At 35.2% G+C, this 20287-nt stretch overlaps 1 protein-coding gene and 1 long non-coding RNA gene across 3 annotated transcripts; one reads left to right on the top strand and one right to left on the bottom strand.

The window, feature by feature from the left end:
- The first annotated feature begins 2715 nt into the window (after positions 1–2715).
- On the top strand, positions 2716–4067 carry LOC131006705 (uncharacterized). The gene is made up of 2 exons (XR_009095720.1): positions 2716–2993; positions 3059–4067. It is a non-coding gene; the product is annotated as an uncharacterized LOC131006705 (long non-coding RNA).
- On the bottom strand, positions 3489–17938 carry LOC131006666 (nardilysin-like). 2 transcript variants are annotated; one of them, XM_057933826.1, is made up of 19 exons: positions 17440–17938; positions 17226–17301; positions 16308–16354; positions 15355–15467; positions 14939–15012; positions 14730–14825; positions 14513–14632; positions 13740–13973; positions 12599–12747; positions 11643–11799; positions 10863–11015; positions 9568–9947; positions 9312–9461; positions 8641–8823; positions 6889–7092; positions 6669–6775; positions 6273–6426; positions 5320–5441; positions 3489–4065 (listed from the first exon to the last, which is right to left on the bottom strand). In XM_057933826.1, the coding sequence occupies exons 1-19, from the start codon at positions 17893–17895 to the stop codon at positions 3825–3827; spliced, it is 3216 nt and encodes a 1071-aa protein (XP_057789809.1). In that variant the 5' UTR covers positions 17896–17938; the 3' UTR covers positions 3489–3824. The 2 variants fall into 2 exon arrangements, with proteins under 2 accessions (XP_057789809.1, XP_057789810.1); XM_057933827.1 differs by lacking the exon at positions 17440–17938 and having other exon boundaries at positions 15355–15459.
- Positions 17939–20287: the final 2349 nt, after the last annotated feature.

Genomic DNA, 20287 nt, shown 5'->3' with positions numbered 1-20287 from the left:
GGATTCAAGTACCCCTAGCACAAGTCCTGAGGCTAAGGTTTCAAAACCGGATCCTCAAGGAAAAGATGTTGCTAAGGAATCACTTCCTAAACCAACATGTCAACCCTCCACCTCTGGGGAAAAAGAGGAAGAGATCAGCCTTAGGCCGGTGACTGGAAAATCTAAGGTTGATACTGATTTTATTGAAATGTCTCCTTCTTGGCAGTTATACCAGAGCACATGGGAGAAACTCAACACAAGGAAGGGCATTAATCCGAGAAATTGCCAGGTTGATGTCGGAGGAAAATATCCTCGGGTGTGGATGACTACCGGCGCCCATCCACAGGATGTTAAAGAATGGTATGAGTTTGGAGCTCTGGCTTCGGTTTATACCATATTCCCAGCATTCACCGAAATTAAGGGTCTACCAAGATGGATCCAAGAAACGGTGTATGACACCTGGGCAAATAACGAGTCCCTCAAACGAGGGGATGTTTTGGAGCTATACTTTATCAGTGCAGCGCCAGAACCTGCAGGGAAGGGGAACCATGAAGCTTTCCATTTCATAAAGCTTCGAAGGCCCGACAACCAGGCCTTGAACTGAATCAAGGCCCTTAATTATCAGTCATCAATCGTCGCTACATACAAGGAGGATCAAATCTCCACCAGACGAGCATGGGGATTATGGGTTTGTCTCACACAGATGGACAAGGTCAAGTCCAGATTTAAGTTCTTCCAGAATTCAAGTCTGGGATCGTTCCTGTTAAACACTATGACCGGAACCACCACCAAATTTGCCGAAAAGGCCTTTGAAGAAAAAAGGCTAACACTTTGGCAAAATAAGATCGAGGGGAGCAAGGAGACTCGTCGCAAATTCTGTAACATGGCTCACTTGGGTCATTGGATCGAGCATATCTGCGCGGAATGTCAACGCAGAAGGAACCAGAGTTCGGAAAGGGTTTCCTCCCAAAATCGGACCAAAGAAGATTCCGATCTGATGAACACGAGGAGCATAAAAATCCACGTGGACGAGCACCTCGGGCACCAAAAAAGTAGGATGCCCGACAGAGAAAATGGAGTCATGTGACTCACAACAGGAATCCCACTCACCAAAAAGAAAACGACAAAAGTGAGTGGGTCATCATACAGGCGGACAACTCACCAAAAGCAGACGATAGAAGTGAGTAGAGGATAGAAGTAGCCGGCCCCTACCAGCATTATCACAAGATAACATAGAAAGGGTCCAGCCTCATGTGAGGGCACTAACAAGTGTCGGCAATCATGGCCGACAAAAGAAAATGGCTATCACATTTAACACAAGCTGGCCACTCGGAAAAAGAATCCAAAGCCAATCACCAGGGAAAATAGAGGGTATCAGACCTCTATATAAACCAAGCTCTGGAGAGGAAGAAGATCATCGAAAAATCAACACAACTTCACACAACACATTCTCTCTCTAGAATTCTATCTTTGTAATATTTAAATTTTAGTTTTCAAAATTTTAGTTTTAAAGTTTTAGTTCTTTTATTTTATGTACACAAGTGTTAAGCTACTAATGAGTAGCTAAACAAGTTTGTCTCCTCCCTTAGGGAGATTTTATGAAATAAATTAAATATTTTATAATTCCTCTTTAAATGCTTTGTTTTGCTCAACTTTCCGGTTTAGTAAAAATTTTCTTTCATTTTCCAACAAAATATTATACGTCGGAATATAGTGAAGGAGGAAGGTTGCAACCATCCCTTGCGAGCGCGTGGTTGGACGGAGCCTTGGGGGCAGACGGTCCGTAAAACGCAACAAGTACTAACTCTTGAAGAAGACCATTCGACTAAAGGTATAATTGTTGGTTTATGTTTAGAATAATTTTGAATTGTTACAGAAGCATGTTGGGTCTGATAAGTCTTCACCGACTATTTCCGATTTGAACATGTAATTGTATTATGATGAATTACTAGAGGATTTATTAAAGGGTAGTTTTGTCATTAATTGTGAGTTGAGTAGGTTTGATATATGTATTATGAAAGTGTGTATTTTTGATAGATAAGTTATAGAGGTGGGTATTTTAAATTTTGACCCTTATTTATTTATGTTGTTTCTGAATAAGAGTTTTTTTTTTCTTGTTTTTTCTTCTTCTTTTCTATTTCTTTGGGTTTTAGCGTTCTCCTCTTTTTCAATATTTTAAAAAAAATTGTATTTTATTTAGTTTTGCATTATTTCAAAGTAATTATTGTTATGATGAAAAGTAGTAATCGATATTTTTTTTAGCATTTTTTTTGTAATATGTTTATTTCTATTTTGTTTCTATTTTCGAGTTTTTTTTAGCGTTCTGCTTTGTTTCAGTGTTCTTTTCTGTATTTTATTTATTTCTGCATTATTTCAAAGTAATTATTGTTATGATGAAAAGCAATAATCAACATGAAGAAATATAATATTTTTGAAACATTACATTCTTTATATCAATAGTTATTTTTTTATATATATTTGACTAAATAACTAAAAGTACAAATTCTCGTAATTAACTTACTTTTCTTCATATGAATAGTTTTTTTTTTGCGACAATAATTACTTGACCAAGTAAATAAAAGTACAAGTTATCATAAATAAAAATAACAATTATTGTAAACAAATTTTATTGAAACATTACATTTTTTCATATCAATAATTAATTTTTATTACGATTATAATTACTTCACCAACATATTGTGAATAAATTTATCCATAAAAGTAAACTCAGCCTAACAATTAATTTCCTTCAAGCAAATTCCTAAACAATTGCAGTAGACGAATTGCCAAGACACTCAATCACCAATGTCAATTCTCTCTCTAGAGTGGGGAGGGGGGTAACAGTTCCCAAATTTTGTTTTGGTTAACAAAGCCACGAGGCATCCATGGTTCTTATCACCGTCGAAGGCATCCGCGTTTAGCTTAATGTTACTTACCATCCTAATCGCGTGATACACATCATCTAAGTCCTTAGTCTCCGTTCACGGAATCTATTCATCCAGTTTGTTCGAATTGTAAGCACTCAACTCTACCTAAATGCCAACCAACACTCAATTTTTCATTATATTTGCACTTGTAGGAAGGAGCAGCTGCGGCAGCTCTTCGCCGTCGACCATTCGACTTCGACTAAGGAAAAGAGAGAGAGAACACAAGGGGCATGAGAGGGAAAGCTTGCCGGAGGAGACGGCACTTGGGCGGGAGGCGATCGTTGTGATCGTTCACGACGAATAGGAGGGAAGGTAGCTGGTGTGTAGGGAGAGAGGGAGAGAAGAAATTTAAGGATTTTTGTGAGAGAGAAAAAAGGAGATTAGAGTTCATGTTGGGGAGGGGTGCCGGGTCAGGCCCAGCCTGTGCCCAGATCCACGCTTCAGCCCTGATTCGACCCATCTCTTGGGTGAGGTTGGTCTCACCCAAATTTTTGCGTAAATAAAAATGTCAATATTATATTAATAATATATGGCACCATGGCATTGAACAGATCCCCGGCAATGGACATCAACAAGTTAGTCTTTGAACACAATAAGAAGTATAGCATATAAATAGTCTCTTCTTTTTGGCAACAAATTCTAAACATGGAACTGTAATCATAACCTAACAATGACAAAATCCAGTCATCATACCACAAAATTTCAATCTTCTACTTAGTTTGGTATACACCTAACTTCCCCAATATAAACAAGACAAACTCTGTATGGTAAAACTACATGTAACTCACCTTTGTTTAATGATCAACAATCACCACATATAGTAATCTTTTTTATTGGTTTTGGATATTTATGGTGTGAAATTAGTAATCCCTACTGGTTGAGACAAAAATTGTCAAATGTTCAACAATGATGTATTCTTCAGCAGAGGCTCGGATAGAATTGAGACAACTTCTTAAACTCTGCGAGGTTTTTAATCAACTGAGGTCCATCTTGTGCAACTGCATCCTTCCGGTCAGTGTTGCAACCCCACACGTGGATCGCAAGCCTCCGACACTTTGGCGAGGGCTGCCTTAAATAAGTGCGATACCACTCGATGATATCTTCCTTTTTGATATCTTTCAGTTCCTCAGCTTCCTTTTCGGACAAGTCAAACATATACCTGAGAACCAATGTCAGAGGATGTTAAAGCAGATGACTTTTGCTCATGTATTCAGTTGATAGCATGTATGATGTTCATGCATCCTAGTAATGAAGCTACCAGTGATGCTCCAGCTTGTGTCTTGATCGAAATTTTGATATTATCAAATATGACATGCAGAAATGGGTATTCGGTATATAAACTCAAGTATGAACAGAATATGTGAAACACCTACCATTTACTGAGTGATAGGATAGATTGATAAAACATAGGATTGAGTATTTGAAGGATCAGATGGTCAAACAAGTGCAGAATTAATCAATTCATAATTGTTAGCTTAGTTTGAATTATTTTTATCAATCTATCCACGCCCTCTAAAAGTTTGGTGCAAAATAAGCACAAATTGACTTCGCAATTAAACCTACATCTCAACCTGACACTTAATCCGTCTGAAGTATCTAGGATTTCTATTACCACATTCAGGCCGCAGATGCACGTCAATAGGTTAAAAAGACCTCTTGGTCGGATAGCCACATTTTGTGCTTTCAAAACCCTAGGTCAATTACACAATGTCGAAATCCTAACTTCAAATCACGCAAGGGCAAACGCCACAAAAACCCTGACACCAACTTTTTCCTCCAACAATCAATCGTCAAGGCCAAGGTATCAATCGAAGGCCCCCCATGGCGAGGGTTTTCCAATTGTACCATATTTCTTGATATCCTCACTGGCGGTAAATGTCACGCACTGATGCACACATTTGTATGTGGCTTTTCTGGCCAATTTCAACCTGTCTCCGATGCGAATAACGAAAATATAGGTAACATTAGACATCTCTAGTCTATAGGCTTTAAAGGTACGTTCAAATTGGGGACTGGGTGTTATACTAAAAACAGTGCTACACTATGTTCAAGATTCAACTAGTCACCCACAAGCATTTTCACTATCATGAGATGTATTAGAATTGGACCCATCATCCCCTTAAAAGGCCAGGGGAGAGGGTACTCCAAATTTATATACTGGACTTGGAGACGGGATCATTACCAAGTCGATGTGGGACAGAAACGCAACGTGCAAAATACACAAACCACATCAAACTTGGACCTGCTCTGATACCAAATTAGAATTGGGCTCATCATCCTCTTAAAGGGCCTCGTAAGGGGAGAGGGTACTCTAAACTTATATATTGGAGATAGGATCATTACCAAGTCGATGTGGGACAGAAAGGGTGGTTAACAAGATGCAAATAAATTTATGCAGGATGTAATGGATTACCTTTTATCGACTATTTGACCCCAATAACGGTTTGTTTCATATGAAAGAGATGGATCCTTCTCAAGAAGCTTCCCCATTAAACCATTTCTGTAATTCTCGAAGGATCCGTGGTCAAGTCCATTCTGCAATATAAGCAACATTAAAGGAAACATATTTTCAATAAGTAAGCCTTTAGGGTGTGTTCTCTTTGATTGATAAATTTATCATGGAAAAATGAGAGATAGCTCATTTCCTACAAAAAGAGAATTTCATCATTTCACTCCAAGGAGGGATAATATTATCACACCAAAATAATATTATCCCTCCTTGAAGTGAAAAGAGTGAATGAGAAATGATGAAATTCTCTTTTTGTAGGAAATGAGGGAAAAGAAAGGAGGCATTTAAAGGGGAAATGTTTTGTTATCCCTCATTTTCCCATAATAAATTTATCAATCAAAGAGAACGCACCCTTATGATAAATTTATTATGGGAAAAGGAGGGATAAACAAAGTATCACCCTTAAAATTTTTCCTTTCTTTTCCCTCATTTCCTGCAAAATAGAATTTGTTGACCCTTACTCATTCCTCCTTTTTACTACAAAGGAGGGATAATACGATCACACCATCACACCATTTTTGGTGTGATCGTATTATCCCTCCTTTGTAGTGAAAATGAGGAATGAGTAATGGTCAAATTCTATTTTATAGGAAATGAGGGAAAAGAAAAGGAAGGATTTAAAGGGTGAAATTTTGTCTATCCCTCATTTTTCCATGATAAATTTACAACCAAAGAGAACGCACCCTTAGAGTAAAAGATATTAGATGCTTATTTTAATTTCTTTAGGAGACGTGGAAATGATAGTTGAATAGAAAAGATGCTCCTCTCAAGAACGTAATTGAAGTCAAGTGTTTTGTTGACTGCACACCTAAAAGCTAAATCAGTGTTACACTGAGAATCTATGGCTGGTTACTTACCAACATCTCTTCTAAGCCGTTTATGAAATTCTCGATCCTCCCTTGCAAGTGGACAGGATCATACTCTGAAGACTGAACACGAAAACAAAACCCTAGTATGCGGTATGTTACTCGAGGGCTACAGTCAACAACATAACCAAGTTGTTCCTTCGTCCTGTATGAACAATAATAAATTGAGTTATTGCCTGAGGCAGCTGAGACTGTCAGCACGGTGCTAGTGAATTCTTTTGCAAGCGTATTTCTTCGTGATTGACAAGTGCAAGAACTGTTGGTGTGTGCAGGTGCTGGAGTTGGGGGTGGGGCAGTGGTATCTTACTTTAAAAAATTACCAATAACGGTGAAGCAATGATCACATTCCTACTTGTGATATCTTCAATCAAACTTTACATTACATACCTGAGTTGATTAAAAAGTGGTTCTTCAACTATTTCATCAAAAAGGTCTGTCAGTGCTTTTAATTTAGTCAATGTTGTTCCTTCTTCTGGCTCAATCTGAAAATACAGCTGGAAAATACAAAAGAAAGGAAGGAAAGAAAGAGAGAACCCATACCCATAAGTAAAATTAAGCAGACAGTAACAAGATATACCAAAGCTTACTCAAGTTGCTTTTATGTTACCTCGACCACAGAGTTTGTTTCAAGCTTATTTTTCACTTTGACGTCTCTAACAAGGTCGGCACTTGAAGGAAGGCACATCACAATCTCCTTATGCCTCAAATCAGATGGAAGTGGCTGCACAAAGAAATTACTTTTGAATATCTCTGATATTCGAATAGCTTCCTCTTCGAGCATATTCCCGTGGCAAAGACCCTCGATATATAGCTGCAAAAAAGTAAACAGAATTATAGAAGTGAGCATGGACTACTTTAGGGGATAACCACTCTAAGAAAAAAACAATTGCATACACAAATTACATGAAATGCTACAGTGTTCTCAATCTCAAAATTCTCCTAAATTCTCAGCCCTCAAGTTTTTGGTATGCTTCATAAGTATCTAAGGAGTTACATTGACTCATAATACTTCACACTTTTGTTTCTCATTGTGTCAGTACTCCAATTCCAGTTTAATCCGGTCAGAATGCCAATCACGGTCGTAACATTTAATCATCTATATCTTGGAGGAAGAAGGAAGAAGTTTATAGCTTTTAAATCAGTGCATTTGTTCCATGTAACCCGAGAGGCAAGCTGAACTCGTACGAGATATTCTAATTTCTATTAACAATAAAGAGAAATATAATTGCCACACCCACCAAGTTTTAATTTTCAGTGAGGGTAATTTAGGTTCCTTGTGATGCTGGTAGTCACAAGTGAATGGAGCAACATGTTTTTCAACTGCCTGCTAAATTAAAAGCCTTATTTCCTTTCTACTACACTTATATAATACAGATTTTCTCTCCAAATATCTAATTACAGGCCAACAGTTGCTTTAAAGACAGCACCTATAACATGTGCTTTTTCGACTTAACATACACTCCGAGTCAGCTCACTAACGTTTTTGCAGATATAAGTGATAGATCAAATCTAAGTGGCTTTAGAATGCAAGCAGAATGCACTTTGTGCTTCGAGATAATTGGTGATATTCTCTTCACCTCGCAGAGTTATCATAATGCTAGAATATCGTTGAGTAAAACTGGGGAAAGGGTATGATGAGGCATGATTTGCATAAAAACAGTCAACTTAACAAGCACTGTCAAGCCAAAATGTCCGAGCACCAGGAGTAAATTACTTTTTACCATTATCAGTGTGCTAGACATACATTTGAAACTCACACACACACACACACACATATATATATGTATAAATTTGATTATCATATCTTTAACAATCAGATCCAAGAATTCTGGACTTGAATTTTTCATACTTGTTTATTAGGATTATGTTCCTTCTTCCCTGGTTCGCCCTCTGAAAAATCACAAACTATACAAATTTGAAGTAAACATTTCAGCTGTTGGATTTGCATTAAGTGAACCTCCCCTCCCCCCCCCCCGCCCCCCCGCCTCATGTTAACACCGATGGGTTTCTAGAGAAGCATACAAAAGGATCAAGCTTCATGAGGATTTAAACTATGACACTCTTAACACCGCCCTCATTATTGTTGTGATATACATGTCCAATGTTGTTATGAAATGATGATTCTCAATGAAATGCTCAAATTATTAATTGTAGTCTTCCTATAGTGTGGAAAATATAAAAACCTAAGTCATTCAAAATGCTTCTAAACCTCAGTAGGGTTGCATAAGGTCCCAAATTTCCCCCCAATTTTTATCATTTAGATCCTTCTGGATAATAAAAGCTTCATATACATCCATGGGACCAAACCCAAGTCATTTACTCAGATAGAATGATGCAACTATCATAACCAGTTTCCAACCTGGGAAAGAAGTTCAGGAACAAAAGCCCTCAAATCTGCTATAGACAAGTCATTTAACAAGCATAACTTTTCCTCTGCATCCCAGAAACTTTGACATAAAACTTGCAATCTTAAATAGGAAGCATGATTTAGAGGCTTCATGTTGGTGTTTCTCAAAGTTCTCTCCATATCTTCTTTGACAACCTGTTACAAAGCTGATGTAAGCTTGCATAAATCTTAAGGTGATATAGAAAATTTACAAACTAAAATCAGTGTTCTAAAGAGTGAATATATATCACTTATGTAACGAGGATGAAATTATGTCCCTTTTGGATATCCAAGCAATGGACCTTCCTTTGTAAAAGGGAGAGAGGTCTCACATTCAGTCTCCACCGCCCTCCACTCCCCAAAACTTTAATTTAAAAATTCAAAATCAAAAGAGGATGGATGTTGTTCATAAAGGACGTATTATAACAACATCCACTTTTCATGGTTTTCAAAAGAAGAAGAATGAGAAACATGAGAGAGTACATATTCACCAAAAATGTCCATTCTTTTTAGCCAAGATCATACTTCTTTTCAATTAAAGAAAAGTAAAAAGTCTAAGTTTTAACTCAGCAATTCAAGTACAAGAGTAGGGTGTTTCTTTCTTACTGGTTGACCTTTCTTCAAAAAGTAAATATAGTACGTACCCTGAAGCGATCATCCTTTGGCAAGAATGACTTAGCTGTTGCCAGAACTTTCGACAAGAGAACTGAAAGCTTGTCATTAAAACCATAAAGCTTCAGCTCTAGCTTATCGCCATAAAGAGAAACAGAGCTCTCTAATTTTGCAACACTGGCCTGAAATAAAGTAATTATTAAGCGTTCTAATTATTTATTAAAACAACAAACAGCAGAGAAACCAAAACAACTAGAACATATCATCATAAAGAGCAAAAGAACGGACCTGGTATATAATCTCATTAAGCTCATCTTTAAGGAGCAATATAAATAACTCTGTCAATAAAGCGTTCCTCATATTACTGTATCCTCCTTTTAAGGTAATGCGGAAATATGTATTAGCACGAGGAAGTTTAAAAGTCTTGTCAAGCTTATACCACAACTTCATATAAGGTTCGTCAAGTATACATCTTGGAGATGTTGCATCTGTTAATTGGCAAGATGCCTTCTCAACACGTAGGGAAAAATCACATGGAATGAAGTCATTCTTCGAGGGTAGATGCAAGGAGGAATCTATTTTTGGAGGATCCTTCCATAGCTCCATCAGATGAAGTGGAATATCTTCCTCGAGATATTGGGATCCAAACCACGGCTCTTGTTGGATATCTGAAATCCAGCAAAAAATTGAGGACACCTATATCAGTCAACCATTGACATTGACAAACTGATACTTGATCCATACGTGTCATGAAGAAAACATATACGATTTATCAAAGATATACCCTTTTAGCAATTTTTGAATTGACATGGATGCCATGATATTTATAGTGTGGACGAAAAATAGAAGCAGAACGTAGAAATAGATGATCCAATTTTGATCATAATCTCAAACACATAAAGTCACATGCAAAAGTCTAACCCCTAGGTCAATTAACTGATGAGGATCTATTACAAAGATATGAAGAAGCACATCTCATTCGTAAAGCTTATGACAAGATAATTGATGTGAACTAGACCAGCATTTCACTTTTCTTTCAGGGATATCCATGATATTGTAGTACTCATGCATAAGGTTAACTAACAACATTGATCTTCACCTATCCAGCATCACCATCACAGAAAGATCTGATATTGCATGATTTACAGAAGTAATCCATCCATTCTCTCCTATATCATGGCTTAGTTGTAAACATTTCTTTCTCATGAAAAATACAAGTTGGTCACTTACTGGAAATTTTAAAGGCATCCACAATTTGAAACCAATCAGTTTTAATCATGACAGAAGCAGCTTCCATATTCATCTATTTTGATAAAATCTACTTAAATCAACAATCAAGGAGCTTTTGAGCCCGATAAGGCTCTGATATCAAACCACTGGAGATTTAGAGTGATGAATTCAATTTCACATGGTCAATCAACCACCTTACTCCACCCCATCCATGCCTTATCCATCAACTTCATAGAATAGCCATAAACTTTTCTACTATGCGTGTGTGTTTATATACACAACTAATTTGCAGGCAATGGAGCACATAATCAAATATCAAATTTATACAGTAACAATAATGGGTATGGGATTACCGTGTGACTTCTTAAAAGACTTTGTCAGAATATCAACTCTCATGTTTCCAGGATTGAAGAATTCCAAAAGATATTTTATCATCTCGGCATCCCAGACTTCATATGCATAGTCACCATAGATAACATGCTCAGGAGGAAAGACAAGCAAATTCTCTGCAATAGTAGATGCTATTAATTTAACATACTTTGTTTTAAACAATCAAAGAAGCCAAAAATAATTTTTTTGGAAAACCTGAAGAAATAAATAAACAATTTCAATGAGAACTGATACCACTCATGTTCTCTTGGCATGACATCGTTTCCGAAATTCAACTCCCACTCAAGTATCCAGTTGACAAATTACAAGCATTTCAACTCAAATGAACAAAACAAATAAACTAATAACTTAAGTATTCAGCATCAGCTTCTATGGAGGACATAATATAAACGACACTTTTTCCTAATAAAATAAACTTTATTATTCAGTATTATATACTAAAGTGTACTTGATACCCAACGACTCTTATGCGTGTACCTAGAGGAAGGCAAAGAAGGCTGCCATTTCAGTTTTATCGTTGTCATTATTGTTAGCTAGGCTTGGTTGTGCCTTGGCTCGTGGGCCAACCTTAAGAATAAAGCATAGTATTCATAGTCCTCGTTGATTGATGGTAGCCTATGAGAATTATTTTGTGATTACTGATTAGCAGCTGATTGCTGAGAGTTTCATGAGTATACCATCAAATAGCAGATAGATGGATAATGTGAACTTAGAACTCTAATAACAACACAGATTAGAAATACCCGCAAGTTCTGCAGCATAATCATCTTGAGGTTGCTCCTCTGCAAATCTAAACTCCATATGTCCAATATCCTGGAGTTCTTTAAAAATCCATTCTTGAGGAGAATCTTGACGCAAAAGTTTGATATATTGATGGATAAACCCAATGATTTCAAAGATCTACATCATAAACATTAAAAGAAAATACTAAGGACAGGCAGTTTCCAAGATTAAAACAGATGACGAAAAACCAAAAAGCATAAGAACACCATGAGATGCTACAGGTTAATAACTAGAAATAAATAAGTTCTTTGTTAATATATAAATATATACATATAGGGAAATAAGCAAATAAAAACTTTTCTCTGTACTTAAACCCAATTTGGACCATTGTCTTTGTGTTACCTAAAGTTGTCATAAAAAGAAGCATTGTAATATATAAAAAGCATTAACATAAAAGAAGCATTTTTGTATGTACAAAGAAGCATTGACATTAAAGAATCATTATTGTATGTACAAAGAAGTGTGGTCCGTAGTCTCTACGGGAGGTGTCCCAGTTGAAATATGTGATAAAAAGTTCCAATTAAAGTTCCAATTACAACTAAATTTTCATAGAATACCTATTCTATTTTACATTAGAATGTTAAATTTGAACTGAGTCAATATTTAAAATGGAGATGCAAGAGTGGTTATTAGTGTCACTTACTACTTTTAACCAGAAACTGACAGTGAGGAAGTGTTGCAAGCGTGTGCTGCACTTAAAAAGGGCACTTTTGTGAAAGAAAACATGACTACATTTTAAAGGAGGTTCTTTCTTACTTTTATCCTTTCTTATTGCAATTCTCAAAAGAAGAAACAAATAAAGTCATGGATATAATTCAAAACTATGCCATTTCATGTTTCATGAAAACATAATTGTTAACTTGTATTTTTCTGAATCATTTTCAATTGTTAAAAAGTAGGAAAAAGATAAATGTACCTTTTCTAGGCCATCGTCTGTGAGGTGTATAGACATGCCAAAGATGTAGGCTATGGAGGAGCGACTCATCCCTTCATCACTAACACCGGCAGATATAGAAGTTACCCACCCTCTAGCTTTCAAGAAAAAATGTATGCTTCCTCTGCCCTCTGCAACATGTCAGAACATAATGCCCAATCATAAGCACATCCATGCATTCATAAGCAATAAGGTGCACTCACAAACTAGGTTAAGAACAAATCTATGAGCACAAAATAACAAGCCTCAGCAGATCACGGTCTCTTGATCTTTGCATATCAAGAAAAATCTGTAATAATAAAAAGCTAACAACTTATCTACCACCCGATCTACTTAAGTCCATCCAAAGGTAAGACCATCCTATTGGCTGAGAGGCAGAAGATAAGGTCAATGAGAGAGGAGAAGATGACAATTCAACACATGTCAAGGCAGTCAAACCAATACTTAGGATTTCATGGGGCTAGATAAGGTGATCCATGTAGTTAGAAAGATCAGGGAAAGACATCTTCAATAGAGAGCAAATTACTATTCCAATCATGATTTACGTCGACTAAACTTATGCAAGCCATGCTGGAGATTCCTTGAGACTCCATGTGTCGTGCACAAACTTTTCTCCCCATCTCTTCTCACATCTTCAGGTTATTCTGTTTCATTAAGTCCAATCCTAACCAACATCTCTACTTTCTTTTAATGACAAGGTAGTAAATTCAGTTGTCAATTCAATTACTACTCATGTAGTGGCCTATTTGAAGCTCTAATATGTCAATCTCATCAATTTTATCCAGCATTTAAATAAAATTTCAAGGTCAAGCAATGAATGAGTTTGAGACAGATTGGTTAATTCAAACTTGACAGGCATGGTGCAACTGAAAAAGGAAAGAATCAGTGACAAAAAGTAACTAATGTTGGAAAGAGCAATATGCATAATCAAAATTTTGAAGAGCCTGCAATTACAAACATTTTATAATTTATACATATCAAGAATTCAAGGGGCACAAACTGGAATAAACAAAACAAAGGTCATGAACTTAGGGGAGACGTGGAAACATGGCAAAGTCACCATTTCTTACTCTTAAAGAGCAAAATCGACCATAATAAGGTAAACTGCAGAAGACCATCTTACCGTGGCCAAGAAGATGAGCTAGGTAATCTTCAGCTTTCTTCATGTAATCTTTCCTCAATGAAGGCAATGTCCAGGACAAATCAAGGACATGAACATCTTTAACTGCCTCCAACCAGTAAAGTTTGCCAGTTCTCCATATAGGAATGTCCAACCCAATCTCTGGCTTAACCTGAAGGCCTTTCCTGACATTGCTAAATAATTCAACAACCCAACTTTCAAGTACTTCAAGGGGCTCTGCAGGAAATAAATTCAACGTTAAAAGAAGATAATAGACACTATTAATTTCCACTCCAGATTCTGTTTCCATAATAGCAAATGAAACTGCTTTTTTGTTGCCATATAGAAAATACATCGTCAATTATTGTATTTGTATTCCATAGCCAAGTGCCGACATACTCAAGGACCCCCGTAAATTCAGTCATGCTAGTAAGCACTCAAAATAAAGCCTCAATGATTTAAAAATCTTTAACAATTTTCACTATCACATCATTCTCATCAGAATAAAGCAAAGATCATGTGCTGATCGTATTTGGTTCAAACTGAGGATTCAGGCCTCCCGTACTGTTAGTTAGCATTTCTCAACTTATTCTTAGATATACCAAGTTTTAACCATTTGAAAAAATGTTACATGAGATTATTTTCACAAAGAAAATACAAAACCATTCAAGTAAAAGGAAAGTGCATGTCAACATTGCAACAGTATATTGTCAACACCATGAGAAACAATATATAAGCCATAAAAATTATAGTTAATGAGAAACAAAAAAACTTACCTCCACCAATGACTACTAGTTTCATCGATCCACCATAGTAACTATCATGGTATAGTTTCAGAATATGATCTCTTAAATCAACACCTTTCTCCACAGCATCAGCCAAGCTCTTCTTACTCCCTGAAAAGATTGAACTGGAAATTCTAGTAACCAATGTATAAGCCACAAAAAAACTTAGTGCAGATTTAGAATGCCAACTGATAGCATGTGAACATACCCCAAAAGAACCGGTTGAAAGGATGACCAGGGGCTGATGTATGGCATTGCAGTTGTTGCAGGCGGCAAGAATCATTTTGTAAAACTTGATTAAATTCTGCAACAAATTAACTGATTAGAACAAAAAAAAATGAGCTTCAAAAAGGAAGAGGAAGAAATCAATGGAATGGGGAGTAAAAATTATTTTCAGGATACAAAATATGGAACAACCTGAATCTACAGCTAATACTTCTCTTTCCATAGCTTCAGCTTTTACCAGAGGAGAAGAAAAGAATTGAGCAAACCTGAAAAACCAACAAAACAAGAACACTTGCAATCTTACTCTTTCATTAACCAACACACCACAGGAGAAACTCAACTGTACCTCATAGATGTGGGCTACACAAACCCTCTAATAGGCTATTAAATGTGCAGTAGATTGCAGCATAAAAGAGAAACTTTAAGCAAATAAATTGCACTGTTTTAGAAATATCTAGTGCTACAATGAATGTAAACCTGGAGAGATAACCAAAACAATGGGAAACAATTGATGATTCATCCAATCTACTACATAAAAGAAGCCTAATGTGTCTAGTTCAAAGGCAAACCAAGAAACTAGTAATAGTGCAAGAGCCCTTGGATTTTACCTTGTCAAAGCACCCTTAAGGTACTCCCTCTTAACCTCAAAATGATAGCAGGTATGCTCAGTTTCTGTGTATGCATTTGATGAGCCTCCGTGCTTAGACAAGTAACTATCATACTAGACAAGAGAAGAGTCAATCCAGAATCCAATGTGTTGTCTTGAGCACATAAAAAGATACCTCAGATCCGATTTGATAGTAAAAAGGTATGTGTACTAAGCAGAAAAAATCACAAAACAAAATGTGCCATGCTATTCAATGAATCATTATCTTCAGCTCATTTTCACTTAGTTCTTTGGTTACATCATTAATTTGTATGTTCATGATGATTTAAAATAGTTTAGTATAGTGATTTAGTGGTAGGCCCCTAAGTTGGTATAGTACCATATCATGTCTTTAAAATTCATTACGAAATGCAGTCACTTCAGTTTTTGCTAATAACAGTTACATTGTACTATTTGGTGAACCAAACTATAAGGAGAAACCAGTCTTCTGTGTACCATTATCAAGTTTACCTATGTTTTTAACTAGTAACCAACCAACACTTATTCCTATTCTCAAGAGGAAGGTCGATCCATATACAGCATTTCAAGAGGATATTTTCACAAAGAAAAGGGCAGTAATTTAAACGGAAGTGAGAAGGGCATGCGGAACAGATTTTGTTTTAGGATACAGAATATGATGTGGCTAGGGTCAAGCACAACCCCAGTTGGCAATAGCATGACCAGTTTTAATAAGTTACCTAACCAAATGAATTAGCAAATGAGGAAGACCTGGATCCCAAATGCTCTGTTAAAAGGCATAACAAATTACTGGAAAATGGTCCTCAAAATGCATGCATAAGGTTTTAGGATTTCTTTGCCTAATTGAGAGGTATGTGGGAGGTTCAAGAACTACAAAGCGAAAAACTTTTAATCGTGTAGGTGAAGTCACTTGAAGGGTAAAATCAACTCACAAACCTCATTTTCATCTGGAAAATCGGCACTCCCCATGAAAAGCATGTGCTCTGCAATAAAATATGAGAAATAAGTTTTCTGCTATTTTCCGCTCTAGTTATGCCGAGACAAGAATTTGTTCTTCTTTGCGCTCAAAAAGCACCGTTTAAACAACCAATGTTACTCCATGCAATTAGATTAAGTGCTCGTTTGGTTCAAGTAGAGGAATGGAAAGGGAATGGAATCAAATAAAGGAGTGGAATGGTAACAATAATCATTGCTTTTATTGAGTGTTTGATTTAACAATGGAAAGGAATCATTAGTAAGGGATTCCCTTTCTTTTGATTCCCGTCTTTTTTAAGGGGTAACAAATTGGGTGATTGGATTACCCTCAAGTAAGGGTAATGATTATCTCATTACCAAAACCAAACAATAAGTAATGGATTCAATTACTTCATTCCCTTTCCAACCTCTAAAAACACCCAACCAAACGTGGGCTAAAAAGTACAATTTATTAGGTATTCCATTATCAGTAAAAAAAAAAAAAAAAACAGTTAGAAAGAACGAATGAATACGAAATTACCTATCTAAATTAGGACAGAATATATAAACAAAGAGATCCATACTTAGATCAGCCCATAATCAACTAACAAACCATTCAATTCAATTACAGTAAGGGAGGTGACCAGATCAATACAGATAGTTATTGCTGTATTATCAAGCATTTTCCTAACTTAGTTACTACCAAATTATCTTTTCAGTTACTACCGCTTTCCCTACAGCTACTTCATAGCATCTTCTGAATAAGTTAAAGGTTTAAAAGGCTAAGCTGCGAATCTCACAATTATTTATCATGTCAAAACCAATTTATTCTTCGCTTAAATATCGCTCCTAAGTATCTATTAAAATGCACGGAACAGTTGCGGAAAGTAATCTAGAAACCTAGAAAGTGCGCCAGCCCCTGTGCTTCATAAGGATCCGCAAAACTCCCAATTCCTACACACATTGCCGCCGCTGCCTGCAAATAAACAATCAAAAGACAATTAAACCGCCATTGACACCAGAAACGGAACTGTTCGATAACTCAGCAGAAGTAGGATAAGTAAAACTGCAACATTTCAGATTCCAATTCGAAACCATACATAACACAACTGACCTTTTTCTGCGCTGAGCCTTTCATCTCATTCACTTCCTCAGTTTCATCGTCCTCGTCATCATCCTCTTCGCTGCCTTCTCCTTCTTCGGAGTCCTCCTCATCTTCATCTTCATCTTCGTCCTCCTCTTCATCTTCATCTTCCGTTTTTCCGTCTCCAGAAGGCTCACCTGAGTAAATCTCCGGGTCGTGGACGAGCAGCGCGCAGAGACCGTTTGGCAGCTGTATGAATCTGTAGAGGCGCCGGTCAGTTGGGGACTTCACGATGACGTCGTCGGAGGAGAGAACGCAGCTTCCGACCGCCATTGCTCGCGGACGCGACGAGAGAGAGATTGAGAGTGAAGATAAATTGAATTTAGGGGATTTTGCAGTGACAAATTTTTTGAATAAGTATCTGCGGCAGTGATTTTGGGAGTTTATATAGAGGCGGGTGGAGATGGGAGCAGCCGAGCAGAGCATCGCCTCTAACAATTCGAAAATGCGTGTTTCTACAAATCCATTTTATTTTTTGTTTTTCCTTTTCTTTATTCATTATTTTATACTCGTTAGGCCACGTTGGTAAATTTATCCATGGACAAGGAAGGATAACAAAAATTTATACCTTAAATATTAGAAAAAAAGACATTTAAAGACATAAATTTTTGTTATCCATCATTTTCCATGGATAAATTTATCCACCAAAGTAAACGCTTATACAAAATTAGTTTCATTAACGAATTCATTCATTTCTGTTTTCCCTTTGTTGGGAAGATATATTCTTTTTTGTTATAGATAAGTCACTCACATTTTATAAAGCAAGGTTGCATACAATGGTCAACTGCACAGGTCCCTGAAAAAATAGGGGCTCCAAAAATATACGGATTCATATAGATAACTAGCTAGTATGTTGTCCAGTGCGATGCACGGGTCACGATATATTTTATTATTTTTAAAATTTTAAATTATATAAAAGTGTCAAAATATCATTATTTATGAATTAGATTAATTGGTAACAATGACAAAATATGAGTGTAAATATTAATTTTTGATTTAAAATATTGTATAATAAATATTATTAAAACATGTTTACATATAAAAATGACTTTTTACGCGTATATGGACCTCTGTGTGTGTATTAGTGTAGGTGATTATGGGAGAGCACTTGTAGATGAATATTTTTTTTCTTGTCACTTCACTAACTAATTACAACTTATTAAGTTTACTAGTGCGCAACCCGTCGAAATTCGACGGGAAATTATTTTAACTTATTATATAAATTATTTTTAAATTTATTTAATTTAAGGTAATATAGTTGAAATTATATTAATTTGAATCATATTTCTCAATTAAATGTTAACCTTTTGTTAGAATAATAAATATTCTTTTTATGTAGATTTTTATTTAATAATATTTTGAAAAATGTATCGATATTGAAAATTTTATTTTATCTGAGCATCATCTCGTCTGAACCTTGTAGGATCATATCATAATCTAAATTTCGGAAGATGACAACTAACGTTTGAACATCAGACTTTTGAGTATCATCTCGTCTAGGCCTTAAAATACAAAAAATAAACTTTTATGCGTCAAGTTTTTTTAACATCACTATCTGGAGCTTTAAAAATCAAAGTTGACTTGTGAGATTGTATGATTTGGAGCTTCTAACATCATAACTAACTTGTAAACATCATTTTGTATGGAACTTGAAAAAATCTTGACAAACTTTTATGCATTATTAGTTCTAAATATTATAATTGGGTTCCAAGAATAATCTCGTTTGGAGTTTAAAAAAAACAAATTTAACTTGTGAGTATGATCTCATTTGAACTTTGAATGACCACAATTAAGTTACAAGAATTATCTTGTGTGTAGCTTTAAAGATCATTATCATCTTTAGCTTGTAAGATCATAACTAACTTCTAAACATCATCTTGTATGCAGCTTGAAAAATCTTGAGAATTTTGTGTGCATTATTTCATGTGGAGCTTGAAATATCATAATTGAGTTTTGAGCATCATTTCGTTTGAAATTTGAAAGAATAAAATGGACTCGTGAACATTAATTATCTTCAAATCTTGAATTTCGAGCATCATTCCGTCTGAAAATTGAAAGAATAAAATTGACTCGTGAACATTATCTCGTTTGAAGTTTGAAATACCATAACTAAGTTTTGAAAATCATCTCGTGTGTAGCTTAAGAAAGTTGACACGAGATTCAAATTGTATTAATTTATTTAGTAATTTAATTGATAAATTTTCATAAAAAATCTATGTTGAATCCAAATTTTATTTTAAAAATTTTATACAAAATATATTATTTTATAATCAAATTAAATTGAAGAAATAATTTACTTAATCAAACCAATTTATTTTTTCAAATTAAATTAATTAGACCATGTATTTAATTAAATAAATTTGGTCAAATTAAATTGACAAAACAATTCAAATTGTATTAGTCTCAATCATTCTGCCAATTAAATGTAGATTTTTAATTTGGAGAGCAAGAGCTTATTATTATTATTATTATTATTATTATTATTATTATTATTATTATTATTATTATTATTATTATTATTATAGTAATGGTTATTATTATTATTATTATTATTATTATTATTATTATTATTATTATTATTATTATTATTATAGTAATGGACGAACAGAAACAAATAAAGTTTGCAGAAATGAAAAATATATTTTTCTTCCCTATATAAGTAACATGTATGGATTTATTTTATAAAAAATACAAATAAAATTTTAATTATTTTGATAGACATAAAATAAGATTTTGTTTTAAAGTATTTAGTTTATAGAATTTGTAAAATTTATTAATTTAGATTATATGTAATGTTAATATTATTATATATATACAT

Source organism: Salvia miltiorrhiza, chromosome 1, assembly GCF_028751815.1.
Source record: "Salvia miltiorrhiza cultivar Shanhuang (shh) chromosome 1, IMPLAD_Smil_shh, whole genome shotgun sequence".
Classification (NCBI taxonomy): Eukaryota; Viridiplantae; Streptophyta; class Magnoliopsida; order Lamiales; family Lamiaceae; genus Salvia; species Salvia miltiorrhiza.
The sequence above is the reverse complement of the archived record's forward strand: the minus strand, read 5'-3'. Positions and strand labels throughout refer to the sequence as shown.